Source organism: Mobula birostris, chromosome 9 (genome assembly GCF_030028105.1).
Source record: "Mobula birostris isolate sMobBir1 chromosome 9, sMobBir1.hap1, whole genome shotgun sequence".
In the NCBI taxonomy this organism is placed as follows: domain Eukaryota; kingdom Metazoa; phylum Chordata; class Chondrichthyes; order Myliobatiformes; family Myliobatidae; genus Mobula; species Mobula birostris.
Genome location: NC_092378.1, coordinates 34298177 through 34320498, shown reverse-complemented (window position 1 = coordinate 34320498; position 22322 = coordinate 34298177). Strand labels below are relative to the sequence as shown.

At 41.5% G+C, this 22322-nt stretch overlaps 2 protein-coding genes across 16 annotated transcripts in view; one reads left to right on the top strand and one right to left on the bottom strand.

The window, feature by feature from the left end:
- LOC140202658 (ninjurin-2-like) overlaps window positions 1-22322 on the bottom strand; it is a 288428-nt gene that overhangs the window by 234401 nt on the left and 31705 nt on the right. The window lies entirely within an intron of this gene.
- Window positions 7371-22322, top strand: part of LOC140202656 (serine/threonine-protein kinase WNK1-like) — a 160689-nt gene continuing 145737 nt past the window's right edge. For 9 of the 10 annotated variants that reach the window (XM_072267781.1, XM_072267780.1, XM_072267783.1 and 6 more), the window contains exon 1: window positions 7372-9152. In XM_072267781.1, the coding sequence (XP_072123882.1) occupies window positions 8340-9152 (813 nt within the window). In that variant the 5' untranslated portion in view covers window positions 7372-8339. Of the gene's footprint in view, window positions 9153-22322 lie in introns of all 10 variants that reach the window. The other variant, XM_072267777.1, reaches the window with a different exon arrangement.

The following is a 22322-nucleotide window of genomic DNA, read 5'->3' as shown; positions in this document are numbered from 1 at the left end:
TCACTTATTTTCCACTCCCCTGCTAAATTAGTTTAAACCCTTGCCAAGTTGTAGCAAACCTGCCCACAGGTATGTTGGTCCCCCTTGGTTTCAGGTGTAACCCATCTCTTTTGTATAGGTCACTCCCCAGAAGACATCCCAATGATCAAAAAATCTGATACTCTACCCCTTGCACCAGTTCCTTGGCCACGCATTCATGTGCAAAATCATCCTATTCTTACCCCCACTGCCACATGGCACAGGCAGCAATCCAGCAAATACGGCCCTGGAGGTCCTGCTTTTCAGCTTTCTACCTAGTTCCCTAAATTCTCTTTTCCCTTTTCCAACCTATGTCATTGGTGCCAATATGTACCAAGACTTCTAGCTGCACCTCCTCCCCTTTAGAATGCCACGACGGACCCAGTCCAACATGTCCCTGACCCTGGCAGCTGGGAGGCAACATAGCATTTGGGTGTCTCTATTGTGTCCACAGAATTTCGTATTTATGGAGTCCTCTATCATTACTGCAGTCCTCTTCTCCCCCCACTTCGCTTCTGAGCCACTGTGCCAGATTCAGTGCTAGAGACCAGGTCACTGCAGCTCCGCACCCCCCCCCCCCAACCCATCCCCAACAGTGTCTAAAATTGTATACTTATTATTGAGGGGAACTTTGTACTGGGTGCCCATTTCCTTTCCCTCTCCGGATAGTCACCCGGGTACCTGCTTTCTGGAACTTAGGGGTGACAACTTCCCTGTAGCTCCTATCTATCACCTCCTCAATTTCCCATGTGACCCGAATGCCATTAAGCTGCAGCTCCAGTTCTTTAACATGTTCTCTGAGGAGCTGCAGCTTGGTGCACTCGGTGCAGATGTGGTTATCTGGGAGGCTAGAGGTCTCCCTGAATTCCTACATTTTACACAAACAACACAACACAGCCCTGGAGCCATTCTGATTGCTCTAACTATGTACCAACAGATGAAAGAATGAAAAAGGAGAAACTTACCAGATACGTACCTCACCCAAGCCTGTTCTCAATGAACACTGATGAGCAAAAGCCTCCCCACTCTAACACTGATCCACTCCAACAATGGCCACTCGGCTTTACTATTTCAGGAATTCTGTAACTGACGTGATCTAAAATTATCCCATTAATTTTGATAGTAATAGCATGCATCAAAATTGAAGTCTGGTCTGATTTTACAGGGATATTTAGATTCTAGGCCTTATTGCAGCCTAGGTCAAAACATGGACCAAAGAACTGAAGTCTGAGTGACTGCCTGTGATACCACAGCAGCATTTGATTGAGTAATGTGTCAACGGCCTGAGTAAAACCTAAGTCAACGGGTATCTAAGTGAACACACAGTTTGGAGTCTAGCTCCCAAAAAAAGTTTTTTTCTAGTTGTTGGAGTTCAACTAACCCAGTCCTAGAATATAACTGCAGGAGATTCTCAGGCCATTGTCCAAAGCCCAATCATTGTCAGTGGCTTCTTCAATGACCTTCCTTCTATCACAATGTCAGAAGTGTGATGTCCGCTGATGGTAGCGATAGTTTAATCTATTAATTCTGTAGAAAATTAAGGAGTCCATGCCAGTCTGCAGCAAAACTTAGACAATATTCAGGCATGGGCTGACATGTGGCTAGGAATCCCGCCACAAAAGTGATGATAATCATCCTTAAGAATATGAGTCGTTCCCCCCATCCTTCAAAGTCCTTATCATGATCAAGCGCCCTACCATAAAGCTGCTGCTGGTGGGGTTGGTGGGAGATTGGGAGTGATTATTAAGCAGAAACTCAACTGGACACGCTGCATAAATACTGAGGCTATAAAAGCAGATCAGAGAGTGACTCACCTCTGACACCCAAGCCCTCTCTATTATTTACAGGCTTGTTTTGGGAATTAAATGGAACACTCTTCACTTACTTGGATAAGTGCAACACCAACAACACTCAGATAGGTCAACACCATCCATGATGAGGCATAATGTTTGACTGGTATTGCATTCACCAATATGAAAATTTCTTTCTTCCACTGCTAGTGCACAGTGGACACGTTGTTACCATCTAAAAATGCATTGCTATAACTCTGGGTCTAAGTCCTGGAAGCTCACCAGAAGCATTGCAATACATGCCTGTTTGCCTGAGATACTCACTAAATTTACAAAACCCACAAAACCAATTGGCCAATGTTCAGTGTCAAAGTTTTTGTTTGTTTAATTTTTGAGCTGTCTGGCAGTTAAAGGCATATTTCAAATTATAGGGCACCTGTGGTCTGTTTGCCAGAAAGATAGTAACGTTGAATTAAATGCAAATCCCAAAACATAACTACTGGTTAATTCCACCATAATAGTTACATAACATCAGCCATTTTGTTTATTTAAAATATCAAAATGACAAATATAGTATGTTAAAAATCTCTGGTTCTTAAGGAAATGAGAAATTTATGCTTTTCAAATCAAGAACTTGAATGCTGGGTAGAAATCATTTTCATATTTTCTAATTCAGGTTTTCTGAGGAAGTATGGGCTAGGTTCAGAGAGATGTTTCCTCTTTAATCCTTCACAATTCCTCAAACTCCTGATGAAATATAGCAGCTAATGCGGCTTCTTTTTAATTGCATCAATATGTTGGGTCTAGGATAGATCTTCAGAGATGTTAACATCTGGGAACATTGAACTGCTCATCCTCTCCACTGCTGACCCCTCAATGACCTCTTGGCTTTCCCTTCCTGAAGTTCACAATTAATTCCTTGGTCTTACTGATGTTGAGTGCAAGATTGTTGTTGCAACACCACTCAACCAGCCAATCTATCTCACTCTTGTACATCTTATTTATATGTTTCTTGTTCAAACCTAAATCAATGGGGCCATTGATATTTGAGTTTATTATTTAGTTACTTATTTTATTGAGATATAGCATGAAATAGGCCATTCTGGCCCTTTGAGCTGCACCGCCTAGCAACCCTCAGTTGAATCTGAGCCTAATCATGGGACAATTTCCAATCACCAATTAACTTAATAACCAGTACATCTTTGGACTGTGGGAGAAAACTGGAGAATCCTGAGAAAATCCACGCGGTCACGGGGAGAACATACAAACTCCTTACAGGCAGCGGTGGGAATTGAACCTGGATTGCCTGTACTGTAAAGCATTGAGCTAACCACTCTGCAATATTTGAATATTTCAGTATTAACATTCCAATAATGAGATAGGGATAACTATGAAGTAGATATTTAAGCCGTCCATACTCTGCCCAACTTTCGGATAGTGGTAAGATGTCTAATTGATAACTCAGTCTCTGACATTGACCAACCAAATTCAACCATGTTGCCTCCAGCTTTAAGAATAGCATCCTGCTAATACCGCTAGTGAAAATTATTTCAACTTTTATAGTTATGTTACAAAATATGTATGGCTAGAAACTGAGTTGGCACCAAGAGCCATACATAGAGGAAGCTTCTACTGGTCTGTCTCATTCCATAAAAATACAGAAGCCCATTGCCTAGGAAGTTAGTTGCTTAACTAAAGTAATATTTTCACTTAAAAGGACTATTATGTCCAATTTACATTGGAAAACACGTCTACACTCCCATCTATAAAAGCCCATAACCTAGCAGTGGTGCCTTTTCAATCCCTGGTGAGTATGCAGCTTGGATCTACTCCAATTTGCCCACAGAAGCAACATGGCCAAAGCAGATGCCATCTCATTGGCTCTTCACACAACTCTAGAACATTTAGATGGCAAAGATGCATACATCAGGATGCTCTTTATCGATTACAGCTCAGCATTTAATATTATCATCCTCTCAAAACTAATTAATAAACTCCAAGAACTGGGCTTTAATACCCCCTTGTGCAAATGGATTTGAAATTTCCTCACTTGCAGACCCCAGTCAGCTCGGATTGGTGAAAACATCTCCTCCACAATCTCCGTCAGTGCAGGTGCACCACAGGGCTGGGTGCTCAGCCCCCTGCTCTACTAGTTCTACGCCTATGACTGTGTGGCTAAGTACAGCTCCAAGACCACCTTCAAGTTTGCTGATGACACCACTGTTGTGGGCCGTGATGAATCAGCACACAGGAGGGAGATTGAAAACAAACTCTCACTCAATGTCAGCAAGACCAAGCAACTGATTGTAGACTTCAGGAGAGAAATGAGAGGTCCATGAGCCAGTACTCATCGGAGGATCAGAGATGGAGTGGGTCAGTAACTTTAAATTCCTGGGTGTCACTATCTCAGAGAACCTGTCCTGGACCAATCATCTAAATGTAATTACAAAGAAAGCACGACAGCATCTCCACTCAATTGCCTCAGTCACTTTTATGCTCGGTTCGATGTCGCTAACTCTGAGCCTCCGAGAAAAGCCACTGTTACAACCTGCAACTTGGTCATCTCTGAGGCTGAGGTACGCAGTTCTTTGCAACAAGTGGACAGTGGCAAGGCTGTGGGACCGGACGGCATCCCAGGGCGAGTACTCATGAAGTGCGCAGCACAACTGGCAGGTGTGTTTACTGACATTTTTAATCTCTCCTTCTCCCAGTGTAGAGTGCTCTCTTGCTTAAAGTTATCCATCATTGTCACTGTACCAAAAATGACCAAGGTAACATGCCTGAACAACTAGCATCCTGTCGCAATCACCTCAATAATAAGCAAATGCTTTGAGCGGCTGGTCAAGGATTACATCTGTAGCTTGCTACCACCCAAACTGGACTCCCTGCAATTTGCCTACCGAAAGAACCAATCGACAGACAACGCAATAGCCACTGCTCTACATATCATCCTTACACATCTGGAGAAGAAGGAAGCTTATGTGAGAATGCTGTTCAGCATTCAACACCTTTTTTCCATCCAGGCTCGACAAGAAGCTCAGAGACCTCAGCCTTGACCCTGCCTTGTGCAGTTGGATCCTGGACTTCCTGTCAGATCATCAGCAGGTTGTAAGAGTGGGCTCCCTCACTTCCAACCCTCTGACTCTCAATACAGGAGCCCCTCAGGGCTGCGTACTGAGTCCCCTCCTTTACTCCCTGTATACCCATGACTGTGTCACTACCCACTGCTCCAAACTGCTAATTAAATTTGCCGACGACACTACATTGATTGGCCTTATCTCAAACAATAATGAGGTGGCCTACATGGAAGAGTCATCTCTCTAACACAGTGGTGTCAAGAAAGCAACCTCTCCCTCAATGTTGCAAAAACAAAGGAGCTGGTTGTGGATTACAGGAGGAATGGAGACGGGCTAACCTCTATTGACATCAATGGATTTGGGATTGAGAGGGTAAACAGCTTCAAGTTCCTTGGCATCCACATCACCGAGGACCTCACGTGGTCTATACATACCAGCTGTGTGATGATGAAGGCACAACAGCGCCTCGTTCACTTCAGACAGTTGAGGAAGTTTGGTTTGGGCCCCCAAATTCTAAGGAGTTTCTACAGGGGCACAATGGAGAGCATCCTGATTGGCTGCATCACTGCCTGGTATGGGAACTGTATCTCCCTTAATCGCGGGAGTCTGCAGAGAGTGGTGCGGACAGCCCAACGAATCTGTAGTTGTGAACTTCCCATGATTCAGGACGTTTACAAGGACTGGTGTGTAAAAAGGGCCGCAGGATCATTGGGGGACCCTAGTCACCCCAACCACAATCTATTGCAGCTGCTACCATCTGGGAAACGGTACCGCAACCAGGACCAACAGGCTCCAGGACAGCTTCTTCCACCAGACTGATGAACTCACTCTGATTTGAGTGTACTCTATATTACATTGACTGCTCTATTTATTATAAATTACTATAATTGCACATTGCACATTTAGATGGAGACGTAATGAAAAAAAATTTACTCCTCATGTATGTGAAGGATGGAAGAAATAGTCAATTCAACTTCCTTAGAAGTCTGTGGCAATTCGGAATGTCATCAAAAACCTTGACAAACTTCTATAAATGTGTGGTGGGTAGTGTATTGACTGGCTGTATTACCGCCTGGTATGGTAACTCCAATGCCTTTTAGTGAAAAATCCTACAAAAGGTAGTGGATTCAGCCCAGTACATAACAGGTAAAGCCCTCCCAACCATTGAGCATATCTACATGAAACATTGTTGAAAAAAAGCATCTATCATCAAAGGTCCTCACCACCCAGGCCGTGCTCTTTTCTCACTGCTGACATCAGGTTAAGGTAAAAGTACCTCAGGACTCACTCCAGCAGGTTCAAGAACAGTTACTACCTCTCAACCATCAAGCCCTTGGAACTAAAGAGGATAACTACACAGTCTGTTTCTGGTGTTCCCACAACCAATGATCTCATTGTAATGACTCTTTATCTTGTTATTTCATGCTCTTGTTAATTATTTCTATCTATTTATACCTGCATTTACAGTTTATTGTCTTCTATGCTCTTGTTGTTTCATTGATCCTGTTTATAGTTACTGTTCTATAGATTTGCTGAGAATGCCCGCGGGAAAAAGAATCTCAGGGTTGAATGTGGTGACCTGTATGTGCTCTGATAATAATTTTCACTTTGAACTTTGAAATAAAACTGGGAATAGGCCATGCGGTCCTTTGATCGTGTCCCGCTGTTCAATAAGATCTTAGTTGATCTTGTGTCTTGTCCATGTTACCTCGTCGTTCTCGTAATTCTCTAATTTTCCTGATGTACAGAATTAATTTAAGATGTGTCGGAAAACAAATGAAAATAACACGTTTCACCTGGATTTAGTTTTACTTTAATTCCTTCTTCTACGATGGTGCAACACCCCAGGATCTTAGTTCCGGAAATTGAAATAAAATTTAATCAACGAAATACTTCATAAACTCTTCAGTAATTAGCCTGGTCTTTTCAAATGTCGTGACGAGTATTCTGCATTTTTAATTTCAGCCTGGGTCCATTTCCAGCGGTTTTATTTAACTTCAGACAGTTGACTGAACAAGCGAGAATTGCAGTATCACGCACCGAAATATTTCCGTATGATTTATGTCATATGTACTTCAAAAACGGACGAGGTGCCGGCAACTGCACATTTTTTTTCACACTAGGCCAATAAATGAAATCAATGACTAAGTAATGGAGACGCAACCTCACCCCCACCCTTGGCGCACTCTGCACATCCTCCTGATTCACCCCATTGTCCACATCACGTGCCAGCCTCAACGTGTTTGCCGCTTGCTCCACGCAAAGTTATTGGGAGGGGGGAGAACAAATGAACGCCAACCAACTGAAAAGCCTGGGCTGCATGATGGAAATTGTAGTTCAAGGGTTTTTTTTGGCGTCGTTCAAATTACATTGCATCTTCGGGGAGTCCGTTGGAAGCGGAAAACTACGTTTCCCATAGACCCTCGCTGTGGGTACTGTGCACGTGAGTTTGACGTCTTGAGCTCGAGCGCTGAGCTTCTCGGTAGGTCTCAGTCAATCAGTGAGTGGAAGAGAGTGTGTCCGCCATTTACAGTTGGGAAGAAAAGAGCGTGTGTATCTCGGATCTGACAGACGGAATAAGCACCCATCTTCGTGCCCCCCTTCTTACCTGGGGGGCCCGGGCTCTAATCTATCATCATTTGTCAGAAGTGGAATGTTGGCGATTTTGTTTTGTTGAAAAATCAGTTACAGTGGAAGAGAGGAAGAAGCCGGGATGTTACGTATGTGGAAGGGACCGCAGTGAGAGCCTCTCCCCGGGTAGCTGGATGTTACCCTGTGGTTTCCATTGTTGCTTCCAGGCCTTTCCTGAGTGACGGTCCTGTCTTGTCATCATCATTTGTTGACTTTTTCGGAAAAGCTCGACATATTCATTGCATCCATTTTGAAAGCCTTTACAGACATCGACGGAACAGTTGTGGCGCTGTACATCATCGATGTTTTAAAAAAAGGTCTCCAGATAATCGTGATCTTGAGCTGTTCTGCTGTTGAGAGAATTGTACAGTTTGTTGCTTTGATTGTACTTTTGGAGGAGGGGCAATTAAAAAAAATTGGAGCTTAAAACGAGGGGAAAAAACTCTTGACTGTTTTCACTGACCGTCTTCTCCATTCCATTTTAAAATTCCTTTATTCTCTTGAGAAATTGAGATTGAATGAAAGCAGTTTCGTCTTTTTAAATTAAGGATGGATGAATCACATCAGATTGTTTATTACGATGTATTGCAACTGACTGAGATGGACAGTATTTTTTGTCTCTTTTTTAAAGGAACATCCGTGTTCCAGGGATCCTACCCTTTGCACAAAAATAATATGGAATTATTTTGTATTTAAAAAATCAGCTTGCAGTCGTCTCGTAGTTAAAGAAAAGATTTCCTGCCCCTTGTGTTGAAATCTTGGGTTAGTGAAGAACCCCTTCATTTTGTTTTGAAGCCGATAGCCAGTTGGTTGTCCTGTGGCAATGTCAGAAAGCGCAGACAAAATTGATTCATTATTGCGACCTCCTAAAAACGGTACCAATTCTAGTTCTGACACGACAATAGGAGAACGTTTTGGAGTAAGTATGAGAAAAAAGGAAGAGTTCAACGCCCTCAGGAGGCGGAGGCATACAATGGACAAGGATAGCAAAGCAGAACACCAACGTTTTATTAGGAGGAGTGTGATCTGCGATTCTAACGTAACCGCATTGGACCATTTACCTAGTAAAACCAGCATTATCGTTTCTCCGCCTGAGTCGGATAATACAACCATATTAATAAGTGGTGTTACCAATAATAGTGAAACGCGGCCTCCAATACAAATAACTCCTGTTGACCCAGTGTCTGCTGCAGTTTCTGTAATTGGCGAAGAAAAATGCGAAAACTGTACTGATGGCAATGCGAAAGATGAAAGTAGGGTCGCTGGTATTGGTGATGAACCATCTCGGCCCCCTGCCCGATCGCCCGATGTTTACGTTTGCAATCATGCTGCAAGTACAGTTAGCGGCATCATCAGCAAGGACAGAAAAAAGCAAAAAGCTGTTCCAATCAGGGAGGAGGTTGAGTCGAAAGTCAGCGAAGAGGACAGTGCGGAGAACCGAGAGGCGGAGGAGGCAAGAAATCTCGAGAGGAAGGCGCAGGAGGATAATGAAGAAGTAGAGACAAAGGCTGTGGCAACTTCCCCTGATGGGAGGTTTTTGAAGTTTGACATAGAAATTGGGAGAGGATCATTCAAAACTGTCTACAGGGGTCTCGACACGGAAACAACTGTTGAAGTAGCTTGGTGTGAATTGCAGGTAAATTTAATGCTTCCGCGGGAGCTAGTTTGGAATAATTGAGAAGATCGCCTTTATATTTTGTTAAATTAGCGTTGACTCTTGAGTGCGAGGAAACCTGGTAGCACAAAAGATGGTGTCATTATTTTGCTAGAGAGTTAAACTGGGGTTGATTGACACAGATCTTTGCCACAAAGCATAGCTTAAAGAAGAGAAAGTTTGGTTTTATTTAAAAAGCTAATTGCTTTTCTTGACTTGACCTTGCTCAAGTTTAGTTTTAATAATTGGCTACTTATAATTTCTTGTGTGAACCCAGTTAGTGGACATTGGCAATTTTGCCATTTCTGAAGCATTAATATTGAACAGGTAGTGAATTCTAATAGGGATTAGCAAGCCCTCTGTTGAATTGGCTGTCTTTTGTTCCACATTGTTGAGTGAGTTTTTTTTGGGCTTCTACCAGCAGTTACCCAAATTAGCTGACATGGGACAGAGCCGATACTGAATTAGGGAGCTTCTTAAGTTTGCACATTTTTTTTTTAACTTTTGTGATGACTAAAATCTTTAGTAAACATTTCTGATCATTGATTAATTATTGTGCAGCATAGTAATTATTGAAGAGATTGTAGTGAATGCTTTGTGTGAATTTGTATATTTCTATAAATGCACATTATCATCCTGAAAGGTAATAATGCAGATTTATGAAAAAAATCAGCTTAGTGCTAGAAATGTCTCTTAGATTGTGCAAGCATTTCTTGCAAAAAGCTAAATGTTACACAATTATCATATTTAATGTTGCACAATTGACAGAAAGTGAATGACCAGATGATTTCTTTCAATGTTATTAATTTAGAAATTGGCAGAACCTTAGACCTGTCCCCTGCTCTTAGAAAACTGTCTGGGATCTTTTATGAAGATGGGCATGAATATGACACCATTTGATTAGGTTGTATCTGGGCCAGTGCAGTGCTGCCTTTGTAATGTCTCATGTAAGAGTTGGATGCAGTGGACGTTCAGAAATGCAAGGCTAGGATTACCTTTCCTACTTCTCAGGTGCGCAAAATTATTTTAAAAAAATCACCTGCCTTTCGAAGTTCCTTGGTTCTTTATCACTTTCATTGCTAGCTTTTCTGAACTCTGGGGAAGCTTGAATAGCAGTACTGAAGTTTGAAGTTGGGTCAAATATTTCATTATTCACTACCTTCAGTTCTGTTTCAACTTGAGCTCTTACAGTCACTTTGAAGTTCTCATGACTTGTTGGAATGAGTTGACGATTTATTCCAGACTGGCATTGTAATTTTTTTCTAGTAAAATAGCATCAACCTGACATGTTAATCTTTCCTTTCTTTTTCCCACAGATGCTGCCTGACCCATTAAATACTTTGTGTATTTTCTACTTTCAGTTACTTTTGTTTCTAATATACAACAGCTGCTGTTTTAATCACTGTTGGTTTTATATTTTTGTGCTCTATGCATTAACATTTTAAGTAAATAGGGTACTACATTATAAAATTTGTTATTTTTCTAAAATAATTCTTCATTGACCGCAGAAAAATGACTTATGCAGAATGTTGGCTGGCAATTTAAAGGTAGTAAAATATTGCACAAAAATGAATACAAAGTTTGAACATAAAGCTGTCTTACAAACCTTGTGAAATTTTATAGGTGCTATAAATTTATTGAAGCAAAGTGTTCACTTTATAATTTAGTGTAGTTGTGCTAATCTATTTAAATATTTTGCACATGATAAGTCAAAGAATAGTGTAGTTTAGAGGATTCTCCATCAATGATCTTTTCACTCTTAGTTGAGAAATAGGAATGTTGATTGTTAAATTTAATTTGCTATTCAGAAAATGAAGCTACTTATTTATATTCATAGACTTAAAATATTCTGGGCATGGGCTAGCAAGTGGCAAGGACAGATAACTGGACTGGGTGTTTCTGATTGTCACTTAAATTGAAAATTTATTTGGAACTATATCATTATTATCTCAATCGTTGGACCCAAATCCAGGAGGTTCTAACTTCGAACACTGTGGTAGTAGTCAACTAGCAGAAGATTGGTGTTTCATGAGGCTCATAATCTTAAGGGTTGAAAATTTTAAACTTGACAGTGACAGCTAATTTTAAAATGAACAAAAAGATATCAGATTCTTATTTATTGAGGTACTCCTTGCAGCGGTGGGGATTGAACCTGGGTCATCTGTACTGTAAAGCATTGTGCTAATCACTGTGCCGCTATGCTGTCCCTTTAAATACCTTTATCTCTAAATACCTATGCTGGGCTTCTTGTAATTTTTGTACTTTGATCAAATTCTGGTATGGTCCAAGGAATAAAACACTTAGCCTAGGTTTTCATAACTAAAATTTTGCTGGCCTGGCAACATTCATGTTAATCTTCTCTGCACCCTCTAGTGGTATTACATTTATCCTCTAATGTGGCGATCAGAACTGTACGTATTCCTCTAGCTATATCCTCTCTGGTATTCTGTGCCTCAGCCAGTAAAGGTCACTCTACCATATCTTAACCATCTCTCCTGTGTCTATAAGGATTTGTGGATATGCACTTGGAATTGCTATGTTCTTCGGGGGTGGGGGAAGAGAGATTGCAGAGACTAGAAATATGAAAAGGGAATTGCTGGGGACATTCAGCAGATTTTAAAAAAGAGGATTAATGTTTTAGATTGAAGGAGTTTCATTAAAATTGAATAGTGAGAAAATGTTAACTTTCACAGAGTGTAGTGAATGGATTGATGGGACAAGAGATGTCTTTAATAGAGTGAAGCTGGTGTTGCTGTGGTGATAAACTGTTGATAAAGCTATCTGGTCAATAGGCTAAAGAAGACAGCACCTAAACTAAGAAGATGTAAGTTGCATCAAGTGTGCAGCAGGCAAGGCCATGCAAATAGAAAAATTAAGTCAAATTACAGATGTTTGCCCTACATTAGAACTGGTATGAGTTAGCTGAAGTTTCTGAACTCAATATTGAATCTGGAAGTCTAAAATATGTCCAAATGGAAGGTGTGTTGTACCTCAAACACTTGTTGGTTCTTATTAAAACAGTAAAGGTGGCCACAGACATAAGTTGGAGAAGGAGTTAGATGGAGAATTAAAGTAGTAAGCAACAGGATGCTCTCCAAACTGGATCACCCAATCCACATTTGGTTTCTCTATCTTGGAGGAGATGATATTGTGAGCATCAAATGCAGTTTGCTAGTTTGGAAGTGAAACTGAAAGGATTATATAGCATTCCTAGATGGTGGGAAGAGTAAAGGTAAAAGATGCATTGCATCTTCTGTGTTTGCATAAGAATGTGCAGTGAGGTGGAAGAATATAGCAAGGGATTTCAAAGGAAATAACTCTGTTTGGAAAGGTGTCTAGCTGTGAGACATCTCACTAGTGATGCACATTGTGAAGGATATTCATTGAATTCAGAAGTTGGGATGGAAAGTGAGGACCTTGGGAACTCTATCCTACTTCTGTCATGGAAAAAGGGTACATCTGGAGATGTAGAAATTGAGATCTGGTCAAGAGTTCTGTCAGCTATGGTATTGATGAAGCTAGGTTCCTCAAGGAGGAAAACCACTGAGGCATGTGTGGAAAGTGTCATTGGTGTAGCTGGTGGCCTTGCAAAAGTCCTTTTTGAAGGAGTAGTAGTTGAGATAGCTGTAAAAATCCTTGTGCTTGTAATAAATGTTAATTTATATTGGAAATGTCCAGAAAATGAGTGGAGGAGGGTCATACGAAGATGAAATAAGGTTACAGAAAAACTAATGAAATTTGAGTTCAGTAAAAGCTCAGGAAGCAGTATAAATATAGTTATAACTGTTGTGCTAGGAGTGTTGAGAAAGAAAACCTCAAGTAGTCTGAAATGAAGTCTGTTCTCATGTACCACGCAATAATAACAAGGGCCGTTTGCTATATTTTAATCTGGAGAAAGTGAAGCTGAAGTTGTCCAATTTGAGTATCTTTTGTTTAATTATTGCTGTATACCACAAATCAGTGAATCTTCCTTGTTCATTCTTCTTCCCTGAACTTCTGTCAACTATCAGCCCTATTTATTTTTAGCCACTAGAACAATTTTCCATTCAAGGTACTTTTATTTTCATAATTGGTTTCCCATGTGGGATCTTGTCAAATGCCTTGCTAAAATCCAGACATAAAATATAGACTACACATGAAATGGTCTCTATCTTCATCTGCTCCTATTGTTACCTTCTCAGAAAAAATAATAAAGTTAGCGCGTTTTGTTTATCAGCTACGTGCTGTCCTTTATTAAACAGTGTGGTTGTGTGATCTGTACTGATCACATTTTCCCTGTTTTTTCCCTAACACATAGAGAGATGCTGTTTGGCCTGTGAGTTCCTCCAGCATTTTGTGTGTGTTGACTGAGTAAGTTACTCATTCAGTCACTTTCTAGATTAGTAGCCTTGTGCAGCAGATCAACAATTCTGTAACTGCAGAGTATTATAAAAGAATGATCTGAGTATTTTTTTTTAACAGCCCGCCCGGGGGTGGTGGTGGTGGAGATTTAAAGAAGAAAAAACCTGATACTGGAAATTAGATAGTCTGATTTGAAACAGTCATTTTGATTTTCTTTCTCGAAATGCTACCCAACATACAGTGCTTCCAGCAATTTGTTTTCCTGTGACGCTTCATAAAGATATTTGATTTTACACATTCTTGAAGGTGCTGAACAATATTTCCTCACAATATGCAGATAGTTCACATTTTTAACTTCATTGTTTTAGTTTCCCTTCTGTTCCACATCTTTACTCCACTCGTAAGGACAAAAGATAACCATTTTTTAAAAAACCCTATCTCTCCACTTAGATACATAGAGTAATCCAATGCTGAAACAGATCCTTTGGCCAACTGGTCCATGTTGACCACATTTATCCACCCTGCTAGCCTCAGTTGACTGTATTCAGGTAATCCCCTCCCGTGCACATACCTCTTAACTGTTGCACTTAGTTTAATATGTTGAATTTTAATCGACCCTTACTCTTTTCTCTAGTACAATTATGTAACCAATATTTGTTTTAATTTGCTGTTTTTTTTCATCTACCCTATTTCTTCCCAATTCTCTTTCTCAATTTCAGAGCACTTTCTTTTAGATTTTTGGTTTTTGTCATATACCATTATCATGCATGGTCATGCAGTGTGGCAGAAGGAATAAAAGTGAATACTATTTCTAAACTGGGCTGCGGGGTGGGTGTGGGAGAGATTCAGAAATCAGAGGTGTAGAGAGACTCTGGAGTCCTAGTGCAGGATTCCCTAAAGGTTAATTTGCAGATTGAGTTAGAAGAAAGAAAAGCAAATGCAATGTTAACATTCATTTGGAGAGGACTGGAATATAAAAACAAGGATGTAATGCTGAGGATTTATAATGCATTGGTCAGACCGTATTTGGAATATTGTGAGCAGTTTTGGGCTCCGTATCTACGGAAGGATGTGCTGGCAATAGAGTGGGTCCAGAGGAGTTTTGAGGATGTTGCTTGGAAGGAAAAGATTAATGTATGAGGAGTATTTGATGGCTTTGGGTCTGTACTTGTGGAGTTTAGAAGAATAGGTTAGGGGGGTGGTTTATGGAAACCTCCTGGATATTGAAAGGTGTGGATAGACTGGATGTGGAGATGATGATTCCAGTATTGGGAGAATATATATGACCAGAGGCCACAGCCTTGGAATAGAAGATGACCCTTTAGAATAGAGATGAGGAATTTTTTTTAAGCAGGTGGTAGTGAATCTGAGGGAATACATTGCCACAAGCAGCTGTGGAGGCCATTGGGTACATTTAACGTGAAGATTGGTAGTTCTTAGTTAGGAAGGGCATCAAAGGTTGGGGAGTAGGCAAGGAAGTTGGTTGAGACTTGTGAGGGAAAATAAATCAGCCATGATCAAATGGTGAAACAGGCTTAATGGGCAGAATGGTCTAATTTTATTTTATGTCTTATGGTCTTGCAGGTTTTATTTAGTCTTATTCCATTTTGTGTACTCCTGAATATTCAAAGGATTGGTTTGTAGGAGAAAGTTGTGAGTTCTTCTATTAAGAATTCCATTACTTAATAAAAACATACTGAGGCTGAATCTTCCATTTCTTATGTATTTCACTCCTGTGATGGTGCTTTGTTTAGCTCGGCTGTTTTTTTTTGTGTCCATTATGGCTAATACTAGTTCATAGTTACTGGAATCTGGAGGAAGGAACAAACTGCTGCAGGAACTTAGCAGATGAGGCAACATTTTTCAAGGTAGGGGAATTGTCAATGATTCTGGTCAAGATCCTGTGTCTGAGTGCAGAAGAGAGATGTCCAGTACAAAGAGTTGAAGGAGTGGGTTGAAGAAGGAGCTGGCAGTCCATTCCATCTGTATATCACCCATACACGTGACCTAGTGAGTTTCCTATTCCTTCATCTCAATGGTTCCTTATCCCCTTGTTCCCTTCCTTACTTAACAGATTCTAGAATCTGCAGCCCTTTATCACAAGATCACAAGACAAAGGAGCAGAAGTAGGCCATTTGGCCCATTGAGTCTACTCTGCCACTCCACCATGAGCTAAACTATTCTCCCATCTTGTTCCAATTTCTGGCTTTTTCCCCCTATCCCTTGATACCCTGACTAATTAGATACCTATCAGTCTCCTCAAACACCCTCAATGATTGGGTCTCCACAACGAATTCCATAGGTCCACGACCCTCTAGCTAAAAAAAATTTCTCCTCATCTCTGTTTTAAATGGGTACCCACTAATTCCAAGACTGTGGCTTCTTATCCTTGACTCACCCACCAAGGGAAACAGCCTTTCCACATCTACTCTGTCCAACCCTTTCAACATTCAAAATGTGTCTATGAGATCCCCTGTCATTCTTCTGTACTCTAAAGAATACAGTCCAAGAGCCGACAAACGCTCCTCATATGTTAGCCCCTGCATTTCAGGAATCATCCTCGTAAGTCTTCTCTGAACTCACTCCAACATCAGTACATCCCTTCTAAGATAGAGGGCCCAAAACTGCACACACTACTCCAAATGAGGTCTCACCAGTGCTCCATAGAGCCTCATCAACACCTCCTTACCCTGATACACTATTCCTCTTGAAATGAATGCCAACATTGCATTTGCCGATCCAACTTGGTGGTTAACCTTCAGGGTATCCTGCACGAGGACCCCCAAGTCACTTTGCACTTCCGATTTTTGAATTTTCTCTCCATCTAAATAATAATCTGCCCGATTATTTCTTCCAAAATGTACAGCCGTACATTTCTCAACATTGTATCTCATCTGCCATTTCTTTGCCCACTCTCCTAAACTGACCAAGTCTTGCTGCAACCTTTCTGTTTCTTCAACACTTCCTGCTCCTCCACCTATCTTGGTGTCATCCGCAAATTTAGCCACAGAACCATTTAATTCATAATCTAAATCATCGATATACAGGTGTCCCCCGCTTTCCGAACGTTCTCTTTATGACATTTCGCTTTTACGAAAGACCTACGTTAGTAACTGTTTTCGTTAACCGAAAGAGGATTTTCGCTTTTACGAAAAAAGACCCTCGCTTTAAACTTGTGTTTACCCCAAGAAAGACTACCCTGACCATGAAGCCTTGCGCGGGCAGGTATGTGCAGATGCGTGTACATGTGCATGCGTGATGTGCCGATTTTCATAGGAACGCTCTACATTCGGATAGCTGGGGAAACCTGTACATTGTAAAAAGAAGCGGCCCCAACACTGATTCCTGCGGAACACCGCTAGTAACCGGCAACCAATCAGAATAGGATCCCTTTATTCCCACCCTTTTTTTTCCTGCCTATCAGCCAATGCTCCACCCATTCCAATATCTTTCCTGTAATTCCATGGGCTCTCATCTTATTAAGCAGCCTCTATGCGGCACCTTATCGAAGGCCTTTTGAAAATCCAAATACACAACATCCACAGCCCCTTCCTTGTCAATCTTATTTGAGATTACCTCAAAAAATACCAATAGGTTGGTGAGGCAGGATCTTCCCTTCATGAAACCATACTGGCTTGGGCCTATCTTGTCACACACCTCGAGGTATTTCGTAACCTCGTCCTTGAGGATCGACTCCAATAACTTTCCAACTACTGATGTCAGACTAATAGGTCTGTAATTTTCTTTTTGCTGCCTCCCTCCTTTCTTAAACAGCGGAACTACATTTGCGACCTTCCAGTCCTCCGGAACCATGCCAGAGTCTATTGATATTTGGAAGATCATTTCCAGTGCCTCCACAATCTCCAAAGCCACCTCCTTCAGAACCCGTGGGTGCACCTCATCCAGTCCAGGAGACTTATCTATTCTTAGTCCATTTAGCTTCCCAAGCACTTCCTCTCTAGTAATCTTGACTGTACCTAATTCTATTCCCTGAGACCTCTGGCTATCAGGTATGTTGCTAATGTCTTCCACTGTGAAGACTGATGCAAAATACTCATTTAGTTCCTCTGCCATCTCTTTGTTACCCATTATAATTTCTCCAGCATCATTTTCAATCGGTCCTATATCTACCTGTGTCACTCTTTTACTCTTCATATATTTAAAAAAACTCTTGGTATCCTTTTAATGTTAATTGCCAACTTCCTTTCATAATTCACCTTTTCTTTCCAAATGACTTTCTTAGTTTCCTTCTGTAAGTTTTTAAAAGTCGTCCAATCCTCAGTTTTCCCACTAATTTTTGCTTCCTTGTACGCCATTTCTTTTGCTTTAATTTTAGCCTTAACCTCTCTCGTTAGCCACATTTCTGCCAGTTTTCCATTCATGATTTTCTTTTTTCTTGGAATATATTTTTCCTGCACTTTCCTTATTTCTTGTAGGAATTTCATCCAATTCTGCTCTACCGTCCCTCCGTCTAGCTTACTTTTCCAATCGACTTGGACCAGTTCCTCTTTCATACCACTGTAATTTCCTTTGTTCCATTGAAATATCGACACACCTGATACCAGCTTCTCCTTTTCAAATTTGAAAGTGAACTCAATCATATTATGATCACTACTTCCAAGGGGTTCCATTACCTCCAGTTCCCTAATCGCCTCAGGTTCATTACACAGCACCCAATCCAAAACAGCCGATCCCCTGGTGGGCTTATGGACAAGCTACTCTAAAAAGCCATCCCGTAGGCATTCTACAAACTAATTACTTATTATAATTATTCTACATTATACTCATTCTACGAACTAATGAATTGTCTCCACTAATTACTTTCCAGTCTCTGCTTCTATCTCCATTCACCTGATCTGCCTGTCATTCCCCTGCTCACCTGGATCCACCTATTTCAGTAGGTGGCAGACCACTGGAAGTATGTGCTCAAATTGGCAATAACCTTCAAGTTCAAATTTAATTGTCATACATGAAAACCCCATGAATTGGTTGAGGCCCTCTGTTGGCAGGGTTTGATCATGGGTGCTGTGTACTAGCTTTCTACATGATATGCAAGCCAGGCCAGTATGATATGGAGAGCCAGCCATTGTCCATGTAGCAGGCTCCCCCTCTCTACACAGCTGAGGAATCCAAAAGAATGGCAAAGACTGATAGAGTTGGCACCAGTGCTGTTGCAGGAATTGCCAGTCAAGGTTGAACTTAATGTAGGACTGCCTTAGGGACTCCAGCTCCAGAATTTTCCTCTGGATTTACTCTGAAACCTTCCTTAAGTGGGGATAGCCGCAAGGCAGTGGAGCTTTGCTATTAGAGTGTCCTCCTCGATGAGCTGCCAACCACAGTTGATGAACCACATCTGCCCAAAGTAACTGGTTTTAAGGCACCAGCAACCCACCTTTGCCCCCTCTCCTGTCAGTAGCAACCAGCTCTGATGGGCTTAGCAGTTAAGCCGCATATGAAGGCCAGGAGCTGGACTTGGGTGTCAGAGGCAATTTGAGACTCCCACCATTGGGATTACAGGTTCCCCCACCATCCGAAGGTAGAGCGTTCCTATGAAACGGTTCGTAAGCTGCAATGTCGTAAAGCGAAGAAGCAATTGCCATTTATCTATATGGGAAAAATTTGAGTGTTCGCAGACCCAAAAAAACCTACCAAATCATGCCAAATAACACACAAAACCTAAAATAGCAGTAACATATAGTAAAAGCAGGAATGATATGATAAATACACACCCTATGTAAAGTAGAAATACTTTTCCACAATCATTGCCTGAACTGTTCTCCGTAGCGAAAATCTCATGCAAGTGCTCTCGGCAGAAACACTCTCTCCAGTAACCTTTAAGTTATGAAGCTGCCAAATCATACCAAATAATACATAAAAATACACAGCCTATGTAAAGTAGAAATAATGTATGTACAGTGTAGTATCACTTACTGGAATTGGGAAGACAGTGCCGAGCACACTGGTGGTGTGTTAGGCTGAGTCGCTGGAGGTTAGGGTGGTGTAGTGGTCCCCACCCTCCAGGCCGCCGACCGATACCGATCCGTGAAGCATGCAGTGGGACGCACCCAACACATTTTTAAGAAAGCAGCCGAAATAAACAAGCTAATTATTAGGTGCCGTCCGGCCCGTAAATGTCGGCCCAGATAGAGGCGACACAATCGCAACAATTGTGATTGGTCCGCTTAGTAGCATCGCATTTCCTCCTCTGCTGCAATAGCTTGCCATTGGACGACTGAAGGGCAGGGAAGGAACTCTGGCTGCAGTGCTTTCCATAAAGCTTTACAGACCTCCGAAATTATGGAGGACCCTGTGCTTGACGCCAGTTTGTATGTAGCTGCTACAGCCTGTTGACTTCCACCTGAAGCTAAAACTTGAATGGTGATTCCCTGTCTCTGAGTATACTGTACGTACACTGATGCGAAATAAATGGTTGGAGCCGATGAACCAAATCGTCAAATCTACCTGCCGACATCTAAAAATATTTGAAATGCATTTCCTCGTCAATGTCTCTCAGTGGCCGGACAAGCACAGAAAATTCACCCTCCTTCAGTTTCAGTTGCCAATGTTTGAAGTTTGAGTTTCTCAGTGTTGAGTTCCAACACGAAGAAACTCAAAACAGTGGCATAGAAACCCCACCACCAACTAGCGTTTTGGTGGTGAATTGCAGAGCGACGCAGACACACCAACGCACAAGTATAAATGCTCACAATGGCGTAGCCCACTTGTGTAGGCTACAGTGTAAGCTAGTACGCACAAGTATAAATCAGCCTTCAGTCCCTTTACACCTCAAATTTTTGAAGCTTCTCTTGATTTAGCAAATGGTTATTCTACTAAAGTGCATGACTATACACTTCACACCATTGTATACCATCTGCTGCTACTTTGCCCATTCTCCTAATCCAAGTCCTTCTGTAGCCTCTCTACTCCTCAGAACAAACTGCCCCTTCACCTATCTTTATTTCATCTGCAAACTTGGCCACAAAACCCATCAAATCCATCATCCAAATCATTGACATAAAAAGAAGCAGTCCCAACACAGACCCCTGTAAAAGACCACTAGTCACCGGCAGCCAACCAGAAGAGGCTCCCTTTATTTCCTCTCTTTGCCTCCTGCCAAACAGCCACTGCTTTATCCATGCTGGAATCTTTCTGTAATACCATGGGCTCATAGCTTGTTAAGCAGCCTTGTGTGGTACCTTCTGAAAACCCAAGTACACAACATCAATTGATTCTCCTTTGTCTATCCTGCTTGTTATTTCTTCAAAGAATTCCAATAGATTTGTCAAGCAAGATTTTCACTTGAGGAATTCATGCTGACTACGGCCTATTTTATCACGTGCCTCTGAGTACCACGAAACCACATCCTTAACAATTGACTCCAACATCTTCCCAACCACTGAGGTAAACTAACTGGCCTATTCTTCTGCCTATTTTTTGAAGAGTGGAGTGACATTTGCAACTTTCCATTCTTCTGGAACCATGCCAGAATCTAGTGATTCTTGTATGATCCTTACTGATGCCTCCACAATCTCCTCGGCCACCTCTTTCAGAACTTGGGTGTAGACCATATGGTCCAGCTCACTTGCCTACCTTCAGACCTTTCAGTTTCCTAAGAACCTTCTCTCTAGTAATTGCAACTTAACACACTTCTGACCCCTGTAATTCTCGAACTTCCAGCATACTGCTAGTGTCTTCAGGTGAAGACTGTTGAAAAATACTTAATCAGTTCATCTGCCATTTCCTTGTCTCCATTACTACCTCTCCAGCATTATTTCTAGCAGTCCAATATCTTGCCTCTCTTTTACTCTTTGTATATCTGAAGAAACTTTGGTATCCTTTTTGATATTATTGGTTAGCTTACCTTCGTATTCCATTTTTAACTTAATAACTTTTTTTTTAAGTTGCCTTCTGTAGGTTTTAAAAACTTCCCACTATTTTTTGGTCTATTATATACCCTTTCTTTGGCTTTTATGTTGGCTGTGACTTGTTGTCAGTCACAAGATGGATAAAGGTGATGAATTTTAGAGTGTGAATCAATAAATGGAATTATCATGTTGTCATTACAGAGACTTGAGAGAGGGACAGAAATGTCCCAGAGTTTCGATGTTTTGAAAAGATGGAGAGAAGGGGGTAAGGGTGGGGGGGGGGGGAGTTGGGGGAAGAGTTGCACTACTAATCAGGGACAATGTCACAGCTGCATTCGGACATAATGGAGGGCTCATTCATTGAGTCTATATGGTTACAAATCAAAAATAGGAATGGTGCAATCACTGATGGGATTGTACTACAGAACCTTACCCCCCCCCAGCCATTTGGGTAGTGAGGAATAGATAAGCAGGCAGATTAAGGAAAGGTATTAAAACAATAGGGTTGTTGTCATAGGGGACTTCAACTTCCTGAATTTAAACTGGGACCTTAGTGTAAGTGGATTAGATGGGCCACAATTTGTTAGGTGTATTCAGGAGGGTTTCTTAAATTAGTATGTAAATTGTCCAAGGAAGGACTATACTGGATCTGGTGTACGTAATGAGCCTGGCCAGGTGACTGAGCTTTCAGTGGGTGAGGAGTAGGGAACTCCTTAAGTTTTAAGATAAGGGTAAGTATGAACCTTGCGGGGGAGTATTAAACTGGAGCAGGGCAAATTGCGAGAGCATTAGGCAGTAACTAGGGAGAGTTAATTGGGAACAGCTATTTTTGGGCAAAAGTGAAGAAGCAATTACCATTAAAGTTGCTGGTGAACGCAGCAGGCCAGGCAGCATCTCTAGGAAGAGGTGCAGTCGACGTTTCGCCGAGACCCTTCCTGACGAAGGG